The sequence below is a fragment of the Camelina sativa genome, chromosome 12 (genome assembly GCF_000633955.1).
Source record: "Camelina sativa cultivar DH55 chromosome 12, Cs, whole genome shotgun sequence".
NCBI lineage: Eukaryota > Viridiplantae > Streptophyta > Magnoliopsida > Brassicales > Brassicaceae > Camelina > Camelina sativa.
Window position 1 is genome coordinate 11696052 of NC_025696.1, and position 19663 is coordinate 11715714.

Genomic DNA, 19663 nt, shown 5'->3' on the forward strand with positions numbered 1-19663 from the left:
CCCCAGCAAAGGTTTCGTGTTTAGAGTGTAGTGGCATTAATGTAATTAAACTATGTAATTGAGGGTAATTGAGTAAGTAAACATATATGTAAATGGGTCCTGTGATTTTCTCTCTTTTTCTCTTACCGTTCTGTAAAATTTCCTCTTTGAGAAAATTAACCGCGATAAAGTTAATATTCTAGGCAAGTGGGCTATTTTATCGTACAAGTTGGAACAAAATGAGTGGTTGGAAATATAAGTTCAATGTTATTGATGATAGTAATATGAAAAAAACCAAAAAATATTAATAAGTAGGTACCTAAATTTAAACTCTTTATTTTTGAAGGGAACCATATTATTATTTAGTGGTTAATAACTATAAAACTTTATCATCCATCCAATCAAATTTGCATCTCTTTTAATAATATATATTAAAAGAAAGCATTCTCGCACAAAATGACGTGTCGCACTCACATAACTCCAGACACTATTTATTTTATTTATCATTAGTTTTTAATAATATTTACATCAGTTTTCCAAAAATATAATTAACAATCAAAATTAAATTCTTATATTCTCCTTTTAACTTAATTATATCCTTTACTTACATTTTCATAAAATCTTTAAAATAAATTTTATGAACTCTTTGTTCATATGATATGATGATATAATGTTGATATTATAATAATTCTCACGGGTTAATTTTTAGTTATTATACAAAATTCTTATATATGTATATATACTTTAAAAAAATAGATATCAATATATATATACTACACAATCGAATTTTAGATTCTAATTACCAATAAATATTATAGATTTTGTAAATAAAAATTATAGTAAAAATATTTAATAATTATTTTATACCGCACATAGTAACGTTGTTATCTAGTCAAACTTTAAAGTAGAAGCTTGTCGGCAAAAAATGTATTTTTGGCAAGTTTATTTCATATTCAAGAACAGAAATGTCAATTAAATCATGAACTTACACAAAAACACCAATTAAATCGTGAACTTTCTCTAAGGCCATTTAAATCATGTAATTTTGTTGCCAAATCTAATTAAACATCACATTTTATTTTAAACGCCGAAATACATATTGCGTAAAATTGGGTAACAGAACAACTAACCTCCGTTTAATATCCATTAACATCTGTTAGATTGACCCGTTAGAATAAAAAAAAAATGAGAAAAAATGTCAATTAAATCATAAACTTACACAAAAAAAACCAATTAAACCCTGAACTTTCCCTAAGGCCATTTAAATCATGTAATTTCGTTGTCAAATCTAATTAAACATCACATTTTATTTTAAACGCCGAAATACACATCGCGTAAGATTGGGTAACAGAGCAACTAACCTCCGTTTAACACCCGTTAACATATGTTAGATTAACCTGTTTGAATAAAACGACGTCGTTTTGTTCATCTTATTCAAACGACAAAGACACAACAAAGACACAACCGATGATCCAACACCAAAGACAGAACCCAAAGACACTAGTAACCAAGAACAAATGTTCCTTTTGAGGTTTTACACATTAGAATTACAATGACAATTACAGTAACACAAAGGCATACCAAGCACAATATCATCAATTTCCATTTCTTAAGTTCTCTTTTGCTCCACATTGCATCTTCCTTCAATTCTTCAATCCGAGTCTTTAACCCATCAATTTCGACAACAATCTCATATCTTGCATTCCTTATCTCATTGTTAATTATGGAGATTTTTGGTAAAGCTTCTACAACTTCTTCGTACACACCTTCTTCCACCCACTTAAACAAATGCTCCTACCATCGTAAATTGATAAACTATTATCGACAAATCTCGAAAACACAAATTTATAACAAAAATTAGTTACTTACATCTTCTCTGGTTGGACAACGAAAGTAAGGTCTTCTTGGGTTTTGCTTCGTACTTGATGTGTAGATGAACAAAACGATGTCGTTTTATTCTAACGGGTTAATCTAACAGATGTTAACGGGTGTTAAACGGAGGTTAGTTGCTCTGTTACCCAATCTTACGCGATGTGTATTTCGGCGTTTAAATTAAAATGTGATGTTTAACAAGATTTGGCAACGAAATTACATGATTTAAATGGCCTTAGGGAAAGTTCAAGGTTTAATTGGCGTTAGGGAAAGTTCAAGGTTTAATTGGCGTTTTTGTGTAAGTTCATGATTTAATTGACATTTTTCCCCTTTTTTTTTAATTCTAACGGGTTAATCTAACAGATGTTAACGGGTGTTAAACGGAGGTTAGTTGTTCTGTTACCCAATTTTACGCGATGTGTATTTCGGCGTTTAAATTAAAATGTGATGTTTAATTAGATTTGACAACGAAATTACATGATTTAAATGGCCTTAGGGAAAGTTCATGGTTTAATTGGTGTTTTTATGTAAGTTCATGATTTAATTGACATTTTTCCCCTTTTTTTTTAATTCTAACGGGTTAATCTAACAGATGTTAACGGGTGTTAAACGGAGGTTAGTTGTTCTGTTACCCAATTTTACGCGATGTGTATTTCGGCGTTTAAATTAAAATGTGATGTTTAATTAGATTTGACAACGAAATTACATGATTTAAATGGCCTTAGGGAAAGTTCATGGTTTAATTGGTGTTTTTATGTAAGTTCATGATTTAATTGACATTTTTCCCCTTTTTTTTTAATTCTAACGGGTTAATCTAACAGATGTTAACGGGTGTTAAACGGAGGTTAGTTGTTCTGTTACCCAATTTTACGCGATGTGTATTTCGGCGTTTAAATTAAAATGTGATGTTTAATTAGATTTGACAACGAAATTACATGATTTAAATGGCCTTAGGGAAAGTTCATGGTTTAATTGGTGTTTTTATGTAAGTTCATGATTTAATTGACATTTTTCCCCTTTTTTTTTAATTCTAACGGGTTAATCTAACAGATGTTAACGGGTGTTAAACGGAGGTTAGTTGTTCTGTTACCCAATTTTACGCGATGTGTATTTCGGCGTTTAAATTAAAATGTGATGTTTAATTAGATTTGACAACGAAATTACATGATTTAAATGGCCTTAGGGAAAGTTCATGGTTTAATTGGTGTTTTTATGTAAGTTCATGATTTAATTGACATTTTTCCCCTTTTTTTTTAATTCTAACGGGTTAATCTAACAGATGTTAACGGGTGTTAAACGGAGGTTAGTTGTTCTGTTACCCAATTTTACGCGATGTGTATTTCGGCGTTTAAATTAAAATGTGATGTTTAATTAGATTTGACAACGAAATTACATGATTTAAATGGCCTTAGGGAAAGTTCATGGTTTAATTGGTGTTTTTATGTAAGTTCATGATTTAATTGACATTTTTCCCCTTTTTTTTTAATTCTAACGGGTTAATCTAACAGATGTTAACGGGTGTTAAACGGAGGTTAGTTGTTCTGTTACCCAATTTTACGCGATGTGTATTTCGGCGTTTAAATTAAAATGTGATGTTTAATTAGATTTGACAACGAAATTACATGATTTAAATGGCCTTAGGGAAAGTTCATGGTTTAATTGGTGTTTTTATGTAAGTTCATGATTTAATTGACATTTTTCCCCTTTTTTTTTAATTCTAACGGGTTAATCTAACAGATGTTAACGGGTGTTAAACGGAGGTTAGTTGTTCTGTTACCCAATTTTACGCGATGTGTATTTCGGCGTTTAAATTAAAATGTGATGTTTAATTAGATTTGACAACGAAATTACATGATTTAAATGGCCTTAGGGAAAGTTCATGGTTTAATTGGTGTTTTTATGTAAGTTCATGATTTAATTGACATTTTTCCCCTTTTTTTTTAATTCTAACGGGTTAATCTAACAGATGTTAACGGGTGTTAAACGGAGGTTAGTTGTTCTGTTACCCAATTTTACGCGATGTGTATTTCGGCGTTTAAATTAAAATGTGATGTTTAATTAGATTTGACAACGAAATTACATGATTTAAATGGCCTTAGGGAAAGTTCATGGTTTAATTGGTGTTTTTATGTAAGTTCATGATTTAATTGACATTTTTCCCCTTTTTTTTTAATTCTAACGGGTTAATCTAACAGATGTTAACGGGTGTTAAACGGAGGTTAGTTGTTCTGTTACCCAATTTTACGCGATGTGTATTTCGGCGTTTAAATTAAAATGTGATGTTTAATTAGATTTGACAACGAAATTACATGATTTAAATGGCCTTAGGGAAAGTTCATGGTTTAATTGGTGTTTTTATGTAAGTTCATGATTTAATTGACATTTTTCCCCTTTTTTTTTAATTCTAACGGGTTAATCTAACAGATGTTAACGGGTGTTAAACGGAGGTTAGTTGCTCTGTTACCCAATTTTACGCGATGTGTATTTCGGCATTTAAAATAAAATGTGATGTTTAATTAGATTTGGCAACGAAATTACATGATTTAAATGGCCTTAGGGAAAGTTCATGGTTTAATTGGTGTTTTTATGTAAGTTCATGATTTAATTGACATTTTTCCCCATCAAAAATGCTCCACTTGTGAGTGAGTCGACAAGAGTGTTTTTTTGTTTCTTCTCACAAATCAAACTCTCCAAACCCAATTATCGACTTTTCAATTGATCTATATTTATTGTCTCATTTACTATCGACTTTTTTTCAAGTTAGTTACAGACAACAACTTGCTCAAATGGTTCAGCTGGGGTCATCTTTTTTTTTGTTAACTATAAATAGCCAACTAAAATGATGTAATCCACAAGAAAAAAAGAAGAAGAAGCAAATATACATAGAATAAAAAGAATGGATTTTCAGACAGTTCAAGTGATGCCGTGGGAATATGTTTTATCTTCTCAATCGTTTAATAGCTACCAAGAGAATCATGTTCGTTGGTCTCAGTCTCCAGATTCTCACACTTTCTCTGTTGATCTCCCTGGTACTACTACTTAGCTTATCTCTTAAGTATATTTTATCGCCATTCGCCACCACACATTGTAAAAGATTATCTTGTAGTCTTTTTCATATTTTGTTGTTATGTTTGCTTAATCAGGGTTAAGGAAAGAAGAAATAAAAGTTGAGATCGAAGATTCAATATATTTAATCATACGAACGGAGGCGACGGCTGGATCACCGGATCCACCGGTGAAGAGTTTCAAGAGGAAATTCCGGTTACCGGAATCGATAGATATGATCGGGATATCAGCTGGTTATGAAGATGGTGTGTTGACTGTGGTTGTACCAAAGAGGATTATGACTAGGAGATTCATTGATCCTTCTGATGTTCCTGAAACTCTTCAACTTCTTGCAAGAGCTGCTTAAAAAGAACGCCGTACGTATTGTGTTCTTCCTTGTACCTCACGAGTTTGATCTTTGTTTTAAAATCTCTTACATAAAAAAGAATGTGTAATATTTTTCCTTGGTAACGAACAATTTGTGTAGTTTGTATATTAATCAAGATCCGATGTTTATGTTTCAAAACGAATTAAAAAACAATGGTTATATGATAGTGATTCGATCTTCTCATTATTGGCTTTAAAGAATGGTCCATGACCTTCGTTTCCTCCATTAAAGAAGTCTTTATTAGAGACAATCTCACCTGAAACAGACAAAAGTGTAACTAAAGACAATGATCAAACTCCTGTTTTAACATTATGTAAAAAAGACAATCTTTATGATCTCTCAAAGAACCTTTCATTATCAATGAAAAGATTGGAATCTAAATCTAACTTTCTTGAAAGTAGTTAAAGGAGATAGTGTACCATGTCAAAACTTAGAAAATTTTGGTTAAATCAATAGTATGTAACAATGGCTGGCCTGCTTCACGCATTTTGTCAGCTACACCCAGAGCAGTGGCTACCTACGATACAGAGGAATAATCATGAGTCAATTACAGAGAGGTGACCAGAAAGAACAAAAGAATCAACAGAAGCGAGCAAGTACCTCATTCGATTCATAAAGATAAGTAATAAGCTTAGTATAAGATGTAGATGAAGGCTTGATATCTAGTTCTTTGTGCAACTTTTCGTGCTTCAAAACAGCATCGTCTGCCTTTAAACCACCAAAGTCATAAGAGAACATGGACTGTTAGGAGGTGTAGAAGGAAGAGTTTTACAACTTGCTGCTAATTGAGACTATTATCATTACCTATGTATCCAAGGATATACTAACCAAACAAGATCGAGGACAAGACTTAGGTGTCAGAAGCAATATTGTCAATCCCTATCAATATATATTAAAGTGGTAAAACCAAATCCGGATGTTCTAGAACTAAAACAAGGAAAAGGCCTTGAAGCATATTATATAGAAAGTTCTCACCGTTAAATTTGGGATGCAGGTTGCATAGCTAAACATAAGATTTGACACTGTCTTCCCTCCATCTGTAAATGTTAATGAAACCATGTTTACCATGCTAAGAATGATTGCAGGGTATTTAACATGCTACTATATAATCTCTATACAATCACCTTTACCACACTTTCTTAGTTCCCTAAAGAACTTGATTGCAATAGACTCCAATAGCGACCTTCCAAGATATCCAAATATCTTCGTCAATAGGTGTGGCGATGAAACTTTGGTAATGTCCATAATCTCAAACAGCCTCTGAAGATTTTCACTTCTGTCTTTCTCAAAGAGTGCAACCAGGTAATTTTCTGTTATAAGGGCTAAAAGATTACTTTGGGAGTAATATATGCAAATGAAACAAAAGAATAATACACTTAGTGCTCACCTTGTAGGATTGATAAACTAGTCTCACTATCCCCAATCGTACTGCAAAGTTCGTGGACCTTCTCATCGTCGCCTACTTGGATCCAAAGAAGCATTTCATAGTATCCAATCTTCCCAAGAGCATCAGGATTTGCATCTCTAATAACATCCTTGGAAATTTGGAATTTCTCTACCATTCCTTTATCAACTAATAACTTTAGAAAAGGTTCATAAGTTCTTTTCTCTATAGTGAATCCACATTTTCTCATTTCTTTAAGGTACTCAATAGCCTTCCCAATATGACCAAGAACAGACTCTACATCATTCCTTCTCCTCGCTCGTTGTCTGCAAATTTGAATCAGTGTGCTGTATTCATGTACACCAACTTCTTTTCCCATTATAGCCCACCAACCAAACATAGTCTCACCGCAAAACTTCTGATCAGATCTTCTCAGAAGCTTCTTCATAGCATATGACTCTTTTTTCTTGTAATCATCTGTTTGCACCTTACAATGTGACTCCCGTATTGTTAAAAGATGGTTACTACAACTAAGTTTACCTGGAGCAATCATAACATTTTCAGAGAGCAAAAAAAGAATACTGATAAAAAAAAAAAAAGACACCTGAAGCAGATTTGATTCGATCCTAAGTGACATGGATAATTCCACTAGCAGAGAGAGAGAGACATAGAGAGGTACCTTGACCAGTGTTGGATGAATCAACGTTGGAAAACTTATGCGATGACAGAATCTGCGGCATTACACTCGACGATGATACTGTTTTTGAAGATGCACCTATTGACATAGTTGCGTTTTCAGTTTTCTCTAAAGTATTCTGATGGTTTCTCATCACGTGGCGAAAGATCTCGTGAAGCCCTTTCTTCCCCTTTGATGAAGCCATCCTTTGCATTTACAATGTTGATACGCTTGGAGGAAAACAAAATAAGCACTGTGATGAAGCTGAACTGTGGAGGCTGAGCTAACGCAGTAATAGGGTTTCTGTTACGAGAATCCTCCTTCTTGTTGACAAAAAAAAAAAAAAAACAGAGAATCCTCCTTCTTTATATTATGAATACATCTTCGTAATCATTAAAGACTAAATTTGTAGACTTATGTTTTCAATTAACATGAGCATCGTATATATATATATATATATATATAACCACTATACAAAACGTGGAAAGAAATGTTGATTGTTGAGAATGGTAAAAACCTAGCGGAATCACGTTTTCAAAACGTACAATTTGAATAAGTAGTATACCATTGATCAACCGAAAGTAATAAGTAGTATACCATTGATATACCATCAATATAAAAAAATTAGATCATTTGTGATCATCCCTTTGAACTGACTCCAGATTGCTTAGCGACTATACGATTAGGAATCTCCACATTGGTAGTATTAATATTGACTATACGATGAGGAATCTTCACGTTGGTAGTATTAACATTCTTACGCTGAGAAGCTCTGGTCTTGATATGATCATCACTCTTTAAAACCTTCTTAGCTTTCCTTTCTTCAATCTTGTTTATGTCGCCGATCATTGCATCATTGTCTAAAGAAGAGAACCCGAAAGAAGAGTCATTGTTTTCGATATATTGAATTCCAAGGTTGGGTGACAATAAAGATCGAAAAGCCATACCGGGACTTGATACAACAGCGCGTGGGCGTAAGATCGGACTGGCTTTAGGTTTGTGTTTAACTTCAATGTCAGCTCCTACTCTGATAGGCTTATTATTCGTTTCTGTGGATTCAGATTCAGAGATGAGGACACTTGGTATGTAAATCTTTGGAATCTTAGCCACATATATCTGCAAATCATCTTCTTGGCTTTTCTCTGTTCAAATGAGCAAAGATACAATATAAAAACAGATTCTCTACTCAAAATGTACATTTGATTGAAATGGTAACAAGCACAAAAAAACATATCTTTTACACATATAATTGATCTTCATAAAAAAAACCAAGTGAATGTTCCTAAGCATATAAGTATAACCTAGTCAACCTCAAACTCAAAGATCTAATGTAACACTAACAGAGAGTTAAACTCAAAGGAAAAAAAAAAACAGAGGAACGAGTTTGGAGATAGTTCGAGTTCAGACAAGAACCCCTCTGCTTGTACTTACCAGCTTCGTTGTTAGCTTTCACTTTCGGGTACACTACAAAATCCCCAAGAAAAAAGGGAAAAAAAAAAATTAGAGAAACATACTCTGACCTTAAACTTGGTTCATTCGTCACAAAATAAACAATAGAATCAAAATCGATGAGGGAAACCTAAAAGAAAAATCCAAGCAAAACCCCACTTACTAATTTTTGTTCCAATCTCGATCCAAATTTTCGTTTTGTTGGGTTAGAACCGTCTAATTGATCGGTCTGTACAATTGCGTAAGGTTGGAAGAAGAGGAATATGCACGGAGTTGACAATCATATATAAAAGAAAGTTAAAAAAGGGATTCCTTTTCTAGTCATTGAGGTCAAAATTTGCATGCTCATGTTTTAAATACGACTCTTACTTATTATTATTACCTTACCAGCCGTTAGTTGATCTACCTTTTTCCATGTGAATCTATTAAACTTCTGATCTATCTTTTGTCAGGGCTCACCTCACCTCGGCTCATGTGCCTTACTTTAGTGTCAGTCCCACCACTTTATTTGGAGGTTGGGTGCACTAAGGACGGACGAGGTGCAAATCGCCCACTTGACCATAGTGTCTTAGGAATCGTTAATTAAACTAATAAGTTGGGCTAAAAGGCCTTAAAATGAGGCCCAAAGTAATAGTCTTAGTGACAACCGAAAACAAAAAATAGAAAAAGAAGAATAGAAATCCACAAAAAAAGAAGAAGAAGGAACAAAGCTAAGCTAACAATGGCGTTGAACGTCATAGCAGCAGGACCTGGGCGTCTATCTTCAGCCACGTCTCTCACCTTCGTTTCCACCATTAAATCAGCCTTTGTTAAACCTCCTTCACCCTCCTCTCTCAGAACCACCACCATCCGATTAGCTTTCTCTTCGTCATTTTCTTCTCCCCGTCGAGGCTTCCACGGCGGTCGTGTTGTAGCTATGGCGGCTTCTTCTTCTCCTCCAGGATCTGTCAATAAGCCAGAGGACGAGTGGCGTGCGATTCTATCCCCTGAACAATTTAGGATTCTCAGGCAGAAAGGCACTGAGTAAGTGTTTTCGTTTCCCAAATTTTGGGAATCTTTTTTAGAGTGTTTTTGGATTCAGGATAGTGTAATGTTCTTGCATGTGTTGGTTTCAGATTGGTTATCTAGAGACGAGAGTTAGATTATCAATGTATGTTCAGTGAATTTTAGCTAGAAGAACTAGTTTAAGATGTTTACATGTGAGAGTCTTGTTGTCTTTAGAAGTATTGTCCTGACATTGAATCATGATGTGCACACAAGTATGTTGCTATATAGTATTGTAATTGATGACTGTTGAGTTTTAGTAGGCTTTTGTGGAATAAAATTTACTAGTACCTGAAAGATTCAAGACTCCATACATACATTAGATCTCTGTTGATGATGATGTTCTGCTTGGCTGTCTCATTTCATATGAACTTTACTTTTAAAATTGGGAATGTAACTGATCACAAAGTTTGGTTCTGATACTTCGGTTTGGTCTCGGTCCCATTAGATACTACCCATGCCAAAATCTTGTAGAGAGACGTTGAGTCATTTTCTTAGATCTCTGTTGTGATGATGTTCTGTTAGGCTGTCTCATTTTGCTATCAACTTATACTCTTAGGATTGTCTCACGAGGGATTGCTTTGTGTGGCATGACAATGTACCATTAGTCGTGTGTCTTACTTTGGTCTTTCTTGGTTCTTTTCACTTTGATATCAAGAGGCAAATGGTGTTTGATTAGAAGTTAGTTTCTCTATGGTTTAAGCATTGATGAGTATTATCTCAATTGAAGTAGAGTTTTGCGATTAACAGTTTTCTGATGGTATTGGGACGTATGTTAAATTAGATATCCAGGAACAGGAGAATACAACAAACTATTCGAAGACGGCATCTATTGCTGTGCAGGATGTGGAACTCCTCTCTACAAATCCACCACCAAATTCAACTCTGGTTGTGGCTGGCCAGCTTTCTTTGACGGACTCCCCGGAGCCATAACACGAACTGTAAGATTCTCTATCAATAAGATCATTATCACTGGATATTATGATTTGAGAAACTAGCTGCTAAAATAAACATCTTTTGACTTTTTTTTTTGCTCAGCCCGATCCAGATGGGAGCCGAGTTGAGATTACATGTGCAGCTTGTGGAGGACATCTCGGTCATGTTTTTAAAGGAGAAGGTTTCCCTACACCTACGGATGAACGACACTGTGTGAACAGTATATCTCTCAAGTTCACACCGAAGAATCCAAACCTGTGATAAATATGATCATACAAAAACATGTAAAAACTATAGGGTTGTGTTGTGTGGTGCTTCTATGCCTCTCTCTTACCGTGTTTTTCCTTTGGTCGGTAAAACTAGTGTTTTGTTTCGACGGCTAGCAAGAAAGGTTAATAAAAAGTTACTTGTTTGTTAAAAATAAATAAAAGAGATCTAAGAAATGATTCATCTCCTCTCATGTACCAATGATCAAGAGTCAAGACCAGACCTATAAAAAAAAGACTATTAGATCATGATAGCAAAGTCTTATATATTTTAATTAGACTATGCTGTTGTTGATTTGTTTGTAGACCTTTTTTCTGACATTTTAATATAGTTGATCATGAGAGCAAAATGTTCGTCCGGTTTGAAATACTACCATTTCCATTTTGGTAAAACTGACCCCCCAAAATAGAACTTCTACTTTACTAATTAAATGCAACTAGAATTTGACTCTGACATACTGTAGTATTAATTTCAATTTGGTAACACCAAAAGGTGATACATGTCACATGCAAGTAATGTTCTTGTGTCGGAGCAATTTATACGAAACCATTTCCAAACAAGAATATAATAAGACTTTTACTTCAACTTGATAATAAGATATGGGTCAGTTTCAATAATTTCGGAAAACGAAAGTTCCATTTCTGAAAGACTAATATGTTTTCGTAGTTTTAATTTTACCAATTATTTTTTGGTGAATCATTGGAGACAACGAAAAGTAGACTTGGTAAGATGTAAAGTGTATTTCTTTTGCCAATCAATAATTCTCGCACGTTTTTTTCTTTTCCTTTTTTTTTTGGCAATCAGCCACCTCGTCTGATTTACTTAGTTTTTTAAACCTTTATGCATGTAGACTGAAGTGAATATATTACTTCTTTAAAATTTGTTGTGTTCTATGACAAATTGACGATTGATGAGGGCCAGCCAAGATCTGCTTATTCGATTTGATTCTTTTTTTTAACGTCTCTAAATATATTTCAATTGGTGTCTTGGTAATCAACCACTGACAACTGATATATAAATAAACAATCAAATTTGAAACTCACATGCACTCTGCAAATAATATTACAACTATACAATATGGCTATTGCACACTCGCAAAGACCTTTTAGAAGCATTTCACATAGTTCCAAATTATCTCATAGGGAAATAAACAAAAAAAAAATTATAGTGTCTTTCGATCGTCATGACCTATCTACCTTATCAGAATGGTGGATTAACACGTATGTACAAAATTAATATACTTTCTTTTACCTCTTTCTAAATTTTAATTGGTAATTAAATAAAGACTGACATTGTAATATTTGAACTAAATGATCAAGTGGCAAAAGTTGTAACCACAAAATTTCTTTTAATACGTTTTGTTACGTTGATCATAATCATGGTATTGTTATTACTTAGTGCATATTATCTTATAAAATTAAACGACCAAACTGCATATTAGATTCTCTACATAGCAAAAAAGTTCAGTACATGAATAAAATAATGTCGTTTGAGATAAATAGCATGTTACTTTTCTGAAATTCATGTGTGTCATCCAATCCCAATGATTGTATTTTGAAAAAAATCATTGCTATTTACCTAATTTAAGAAAAGGTTAGTGAGGTCAGATTATAGTATATAGTTGTATATTTTTGACTCAGAGTTGGTTAAGCTGAAAATAAAAGACAATTTCCCACATCTGATATTAACAACTAGCATGCCATGGGAGTAATAACGAGTAATATGATTATATTATGGTTTGAAGCAGTTCAAAAATGATGGAATTATAAATTTTAATGATGACACGATTTAAAATTAATTAAAAATAGTAAGCAGAATATTAGTTATATTATTTTTGATTATTTTCTTTCAAATTTTTAGTTAAATAGTTTTGATAAAAAGGACAAAATTTCGATTCCATACATAACTATGTAATTTTGGTGAAGAAAATCAATTCCACAACTTGTCACTAAAACGTGATTCAATACTTTCTGCCAAAAATCTGAATATGTGATTTTTGCAGAAAATTTATACAATTACTTAATTTATTTTGTCAAACCCACAATTTTTCTAGAATTTTTTTACTACAATATGTCACTTTCTTATATGCAAAATACGAACAACGAAAATATTGTGCATACATCGTGGGTCAATTTTGAGGCGCATTTAAAATTTTGTGTCAAACAAATAATTATTTTATCTCTATATACTTATTTAAGCAATGTTGTTAAAGTTTAATCCTACTATTATGTGGCATATTACGAAAATGTCATTACATTTAATTAATTAATAACTAACAAAAATAAATTATATTAGTTTATAAAATAATAAAATAATATTTTCAAAATTATTTAATAAAATTATTTAACAGATTCTATTTATTGTTCAGTAATCTTTGAAAACAAAAAAAAACTATTTAGAACAATTATAAAACTTAATTTTATTTATAAAATTAAGATTAAATATTTACATATCTAAATCATTTAATAATGACATATATATTTTAAAACTAAGATACACCTTTGATTATATTTTTTTTTCTTCAACACCTTTGATTATATTTTAAAAAATATCTCTAAATACTTATTTAAGCAATGTTGTTAGAACTTTAACCAGGTTTGATGTGGCATATTACAAAAAATGCTATTGAATTTTAATTAATCTAATAACTAACAAAAGAAAAATTTATATTTGTTTACAAAATAATAAAACAATATTTTTGAAATTATTTAATAACATTATTTAACATATTGTATGTACTATTTCAGAAATCTTATGAAACAATAATAAACTATTTAATTGGCTAAAATTTATTTTTTATACATAATATTCACTATATAAACAATACTAAGTGTATATAATCTAATTGTAATGTTCACATATGTTTTAGAAATCGCTAGGCGCTAGTCGGGCGGTCGGAGTGGGACTATCGCCTAGCAAGAAAATCAGAGATTAAACATAGATTAATCGAAGACTAGTTTTAGGGATATTTTATTAAATTAATAATAAAATAAAAATAGGTAGTATTAAATATATGTATAATTCTGTTTATATTGAAACAAAAATATCAAATAAAATATAAAACTATAGTATTGTCTTTAAAATTACGGTAAACACATAAAAACGTAATTTTAAAAGAAAATTTATGATTTTCATTAAAAAATTGTACATTAGTTATTGTAAAACATCATAAACTTTTAATTTAAATGTCTATATAACAAAAAAATACATATTTGATGTATATCTGGCTCTAAAAATAATCATTATATACAAAATTAAGCGGAAAATAATTGGATTAGACGGGTTACAATCAAAATAGAGAGATATAATTGAATAATCGATGCTAGACGGGGATTAGTCATTAATCGAAGCGGAGAGGATGGGCCTAGCGATTTTGCGGGGCGTAATCAGTGCTAGACGGGGATTTTTAAAACAGGATTATATACTAACATGTTATACCAATAACTACATTGGTGTTAATGTTAATATTAAAACCAATCATTATTGTAAATTTTGTATATTAAGATCTATAAACACGTTCACATCAATTTGTAATACCAGATCACAGATCATTACATATTTTGTTGGATTTTTTTTAAACTTTACTGAATTTATAACTAACGAATTTGATATTGCACTCAAACCAAAATAGTAGTACCGACTATGGGTCAAAATCGGAGTATGAAATTAAGTAAATTAAATATATAATTTTATAAAATTTATAGAATAAATAAAATTTCTACTATTATTTTATAACAAACAAATCTAAATTTATGTAAATATTTTTTCACGCCGTACAGCGTGGATCACTATATAGTTAATCATAATTAAAAAATGTTTGAAATCAACGACACTAGGATTTCACCCGCGGTACACCGCGAGACTAAGTTTAAATTATTGTATTTTAAATACTATTTTTTAATTTATTTAGTTTTCAAATTTTTAATTAATTAACTTTTTGTCTAATTAATTTAGAATATTGTTTAGATTTTTTTTTTCTTCTTATGTTTTATAAAGTTTATAACCTAATTACATTAAATTTGTTATTAGATAGAATATAATATTCTAGATTTATTTTGTTCTCTAGAATTAAACAAAGGTATATGCCTATATAGTATGTTCGTGTATATTTTTATGTGTTTTTTTTTTTGGAATATTAAGAATGTGTTATAGTATGTGTAATATTTTGTAGTTCATATACTAAATAATTTATAAGTTAATTTTCAAAACTATGATTACAAATCTATAGTATATATGAGATAAACTAATAGTTTTAGTGTTGGTTATATATTCAAACCCGTCATGCTAGGTGGGTCAGACAACATATTCAAAAAAATTTAATCCGCAAAAACTCATCATATGAAACCCGTGAAAGTAAAAATTATTTTTAAATACCTAATACAAAACAAAAATAAATCTGTGAGCAAGCAATATCTTTTATATTTTATTATTATTTTTGGAATAAGATATCAAATTGAATGGTAAATATGTTTGTTACGTTTTAAAATCATACCGTTAGTTTTTTTGAATGATATATTTTATATTTGATTTTGAACATATATTTTAGGGGGAAATCAATGCGTTTGAGATCAAAAATCCTGACCACGGATCCTCCTCCAAGATCGAAAATCAATTCGTTTCTTGGTTAGACCGATTGTTTAGGAAATTTGTGTATGGAGAAAATATTGTTTTGTAAAATTAGAAACTTAATATTAATTAAATCAATTATAAACTTAATATTTAATGTTAAAGAGAGTGGTTCCAATTGTTTTGGAAATTTATTTAGGATAGGTTTTCAAAAATAAAAACTTAATATTAATTAATTAAATGAAAACTAAACTAATAATTAATGTCAGTGGCAGTCTTGTAAATAGGTGGCAACTTGAAGCTTTATTTGCTAAATGTACTTAAAAAATGTATATATAGATATATACTTTTTGATACGAAGAACACGTGACAAGCAGGCAATTAGCTTTCTCTCAGACACGATTATCGAGGAGGCCTTTCCAACCAATCCTTCCGGCGCCGGTGAGACTCCTGCTCGCCGGCGTCGGGATCCATCTGCTTCTTTACCTGCTCAATTACTATTTGCTCTTTTTAGTAGATCTCTTTTCAAGCTTTTTCCCCGTTTTTTCCTTTTGTTTAACCCTACCCCAACCCTAATAAAATTTCCCCCCGATCTAAACCAAAACCGCTGTATGCTCCCGCTAACCCCCACTCCACCGGAGAGTTTCTCTTCGCTTATCTCGGGAAACCGTTATGCTCATCCCTCACCATGGCAGATTATTGTGAAGATAGGATTCTCCCCAATGGACTTATCTTCCGTCGTCGATTCAAATCGAGGTCACCGACTGCTTCCGCCGAACTTCCTTTCACCGGAGATGTTTCGTGCTTCGAGAACGCCTCTGCTATTTTCGGACAGACGCTGCAACCAGACTTCATCTCGGCAATCGGTTTTGATACTAGGATTCTCGCCAGTGGACTTAGTAACCAACGATGACTCCTGCCACAGCCAGTATTTGAACCCGCTGTCCTCCCACTCATCGGAGACTCTTTCTGCAGTGCAGATCCCTCCGTCAGTCTCGGGTGGCCGACTTTCAGACCCTCATGTGTGGCGCCTTCTTGGAAACCTAGGGTTTCCCTTAGTGGACCTAGGCCTCAAGACAAGCCCATAGTACAAAATCAAATCAAATCCATCTATTTCTGTCAGGTTGGTCAATCTAGTAAGCCCAGGCCCGCCCTTTCATCGCTCATGGATCACCACTATCAAGTTCTGCTTCGTTTCCCTTTGCTCCTTGGTCGAAGACTCCATTGGAGAAAGGTAATAACATTATTGCTTTGGTTATTCACTCCTCTTGCACGGAACCTGGCTTTAGCTGCTTCTAGGGTATTGAGATTTGGTTATAAAAGTATACGGTTATATGGCCCTCGCTCTGTAAACTCGCTAGTAAATTTGGCACCCTTGATCTTGAACATATTTTGTTCATTGACGGATACCAACAAAGCTGGCTTCTTGATGATTCCAAGCATCGCCCCCCAACCATCTCCACATCATGGATCCTGTACCAAACAGTCCTTATCGCGAGTTCACAAAGTGATCCAATCCTTATGCTTTGGGTCTCAAAGCAATCCCTAACCGACTACATCACCATAGTTTCCAGTTTCTTTGCCGTCCTGTTACTATGGGCTCCTATCTCCTCGGTGGACATTGAGGCACTGATACTTTTGTCAACGTCACAGCGTCAGATGACCGTGACCATTCAACTGTCATTTGAAGCTTTCGAGGATAGTCCTTCGATGTACCATGATCTCACATGTACCATTAGGTTCCCAAGCCTGTGGCTCACAGCTCTCTTGGATTCTACAATCGATGATGTTCTTTTTATCACACTTTGTATCACTTGTTGGCATTGGGGAATGCCCTTCTTGTATTGTTGCAAACTTTACCTCTTACCTCTTCTCTGTACTTGTAATTACTACTTATATTGAATGAAAGATGGCACAAGGTTTTGACAAAAAAAAAAGATATATACTTTTTGTGGAAATTTTTTCATATACTATATGCATGGTCGCTAAAAATATCATATGTATATATTNGACAAGCCCATAGTACAAAATCAAATCAAATCCATCTATTTCTGTCAGGTTGGTCAATCTAGTAAGCCCAGGCCCGCCCTTTCATCGCTCATGGATCACCACTATCAAGTTCTGCTTCGTTTCCCTTTGCTCCTTGGTCGAAGACTCCATTGGAGAAAGGTAATAACATTATTGCTTTGGTTATTCACTCCTCTTGCACGGAACCTGGCTTTAGCTGCTTCTAGGGTATTGAGATTTGGTTATAAAAGTATACGGTTATATGGCCCTCGCTCTGTAAACTCGCTAGTAAATTTGGCACCCTTGATCTTGAACATATTTTGTTCATTGACGGATACCAACAAAGCTGGCTTCTTGATGATTCCAAGCATCGCCCCCCAACCATCTCCACATCATGGATCCTGTACCAAACAGTCCTTATCGCGAGTTCACAAAGTGATCCAATCCTTATGCTTTGGGTCTCAAAGCAATCCCTAACCGACTACATCACCATAGTTTCCAGTTTCTTTGCCGTCCTGTTACTATGGGCTCCTATCTCCTCGGTGGACATTGAGGCACTGATACTTTTGTCAACGTCACAGCGTCAGATGACCGTGACCATTCAACTGTCATTTGAAGCTTTCGAGGATAGTCCTTCGATGTACCATGATCTCACATGTACCATTAGGTTCCCAAGCCTGTGGCTCACAGCTCTCTTGGATTCTACAATCGATGATGTTCTTTTTATCACACTTTGTATCACTTGTTGGCATTGGGGAATGCCCTTCTTGTATTGTTGCAAACTTTACCTCTTACCTCTTCTCTGTACTTGTAATTACTACTTATATTGAATGAAAGATGGCACAAGGTTTTGACAAAAAAAAAAGATATATACTTTTTGTGGAAATTTTTTCATATACTATATGCATGGTCGCTAAAAATATCATATGTATATATTTTGGATACAAGTAGCTAACGTGCATATTGTGATACAGCAAAATAATTGGATTTAAAAGCAATGAATTCACAAAATTTTGTTTTTTTCTAATTATAATTTTGTTCTTCCAATACATTATTTTGAACGCTATACACAATTTACATTGTACATGACAACCTTGGGAGCAACACCCAATATACAATGTAAATAATTACTGCAACTAGCTTAGGGCCACATTTAATTTTGTTCATTTAAGACCTCTCTTATGTTTTTTCTAAGATTTTATTCGGGCAATACTTTTTTTCATAAAATACACAATTAATAACAAACAAAAACTATACCTTCAAAAAAGTTGGAACCAAATAAACCCATGTTTAAAATTATGTTTTCAGATACAAGAAAATAACAAATTTTAAAGATTTTAAGCAAAATAACAAAAGTTACAAATCCCACTAAAATGAATCCTTATCTTGTAATTGATTTAATCTACAATATAAATACGTGGTTTCTTCTCTACAACAAATAAACTAATTTTTTTTGAAATAATAATTTTTTTTAAAGAAGATATAATTTTTAATAGATTAGTTTGGTTCCACTTTGCAAGTTGCTGATAATTTTGTTACTATTATTTTGTCAAGTGTGTGTGAAATGTATAGTGATTGATTAATTAGTGGAAATACATGGAAACTAATGATAAAGTTATAGTATTGTTTTCTTTTAAAGAAAAAGTTGTATAAGTTATTAACTGTAAAAGTAGTACTATAACTCAACTATGAAATTTATGAACATTATTATAGATAATAATTTTACAAAGTGTGAGAATACCGGAAATAAATCTATACTCCACAAAATGTGATAGCTAACAATAATTATACAATTGTACAATTTGTTTCTGCATTATTTTCTTATACTAATCAAAATCATACGTTAGTTATTATTCGGTTTGTATTATTAAGGGCCATAAGGGTGTCGTGCCAGTTTTATTTTTACTATTATCGCTCATGTTTTCACGTGGTGTATCTACCTGTCAAGTAGGAGCATTATTATAGTTTTTTTTTGTAAATTAATATTGGACTTTTGCCTGAAGATTATTGCAGTTTTTGGATTTTTTTTTTTTTTTTTTTTTTTTTTTTT

General features: G+C 32.6%; 3 protein-coding genes across 4 annotated transcripts; 2 read left to right on the forward strand and 1 right to left on the reverse strand.

The window, feature by feature from the left end:
* Positions 4691–5422, forward strand: LOC104731342 (15.4 kDa class V heat shock protein). The gene is made up of 2 exons (XM_010450681.2): positions 4691–4880; positions 4995–5422. The coding sequence occupies exons 1-2, from the start codon at positions 4748–4750 to the stop codon at positions 5261–5263; spliced, it is 402 nt and encodes a 133-aa protein (XP_010448983.1). The 5' UTR covers positions 4691–4747; the 3' UTR covers positions 5264–5422.
* LOC104731340 (pentatricopeptide repeat-containing protein At4g21880, mitochondrial-like) lies at positions 5456–9249 on the reverse strand. Its single transcript, XM_010450676.2, has 10 exons — positions 8957–9249; positions 8776–8808; positions 8292–8486; positions 7348–8204; positions 6672–7208; positions 6409–6594; positions 6260–6321; positions 5885–5992; positions 5704–5801; positions 5456–5540 (listed from the first exon to the last, which is right to left on the reverse strand). Exons 4-9 carry the CDS (start codon positions 7556–7558, stop codon positions 5715–5717), a joined length of 1191 nt encoding a protein of 396 aa, XP_010448978.1. The 5' UTR covers positions 7559–8204; positions 8292–8486; positions 8776–8808; positions 8957–9249; the 3' UTR covers positions 5456–5540; positions 5704–5714.
* On the forward strand, positions 9462–11217 carry LOC104731343 (peptide methionine sulfoxide reductase B2, chloroplastic). Of its 2 annotated transcripts, none has more exons than XM_010450682.2 (3): positions 9462–9816; positions 10622–10778; positions 10876–11217. In XM_010450682.2, the coding sequence occupies exons 1-3, from the start codon at positions 9515–9517 to the stop codon at positions 11032–11034; spliced, it is 618 nt and encodes a 205-aa protein (XP_010448984.1). In that variant the 5' UTR covers positions 9462–9514; the 3' UTR covers positions 11035–11217. The 2 variants fall into 2 exon arrangements, with proteins under 2 accessions (XP_010448984.1, XP_010448985.1); XM_010450683.2 differs by having other exon boundaries at positions 10886–10990.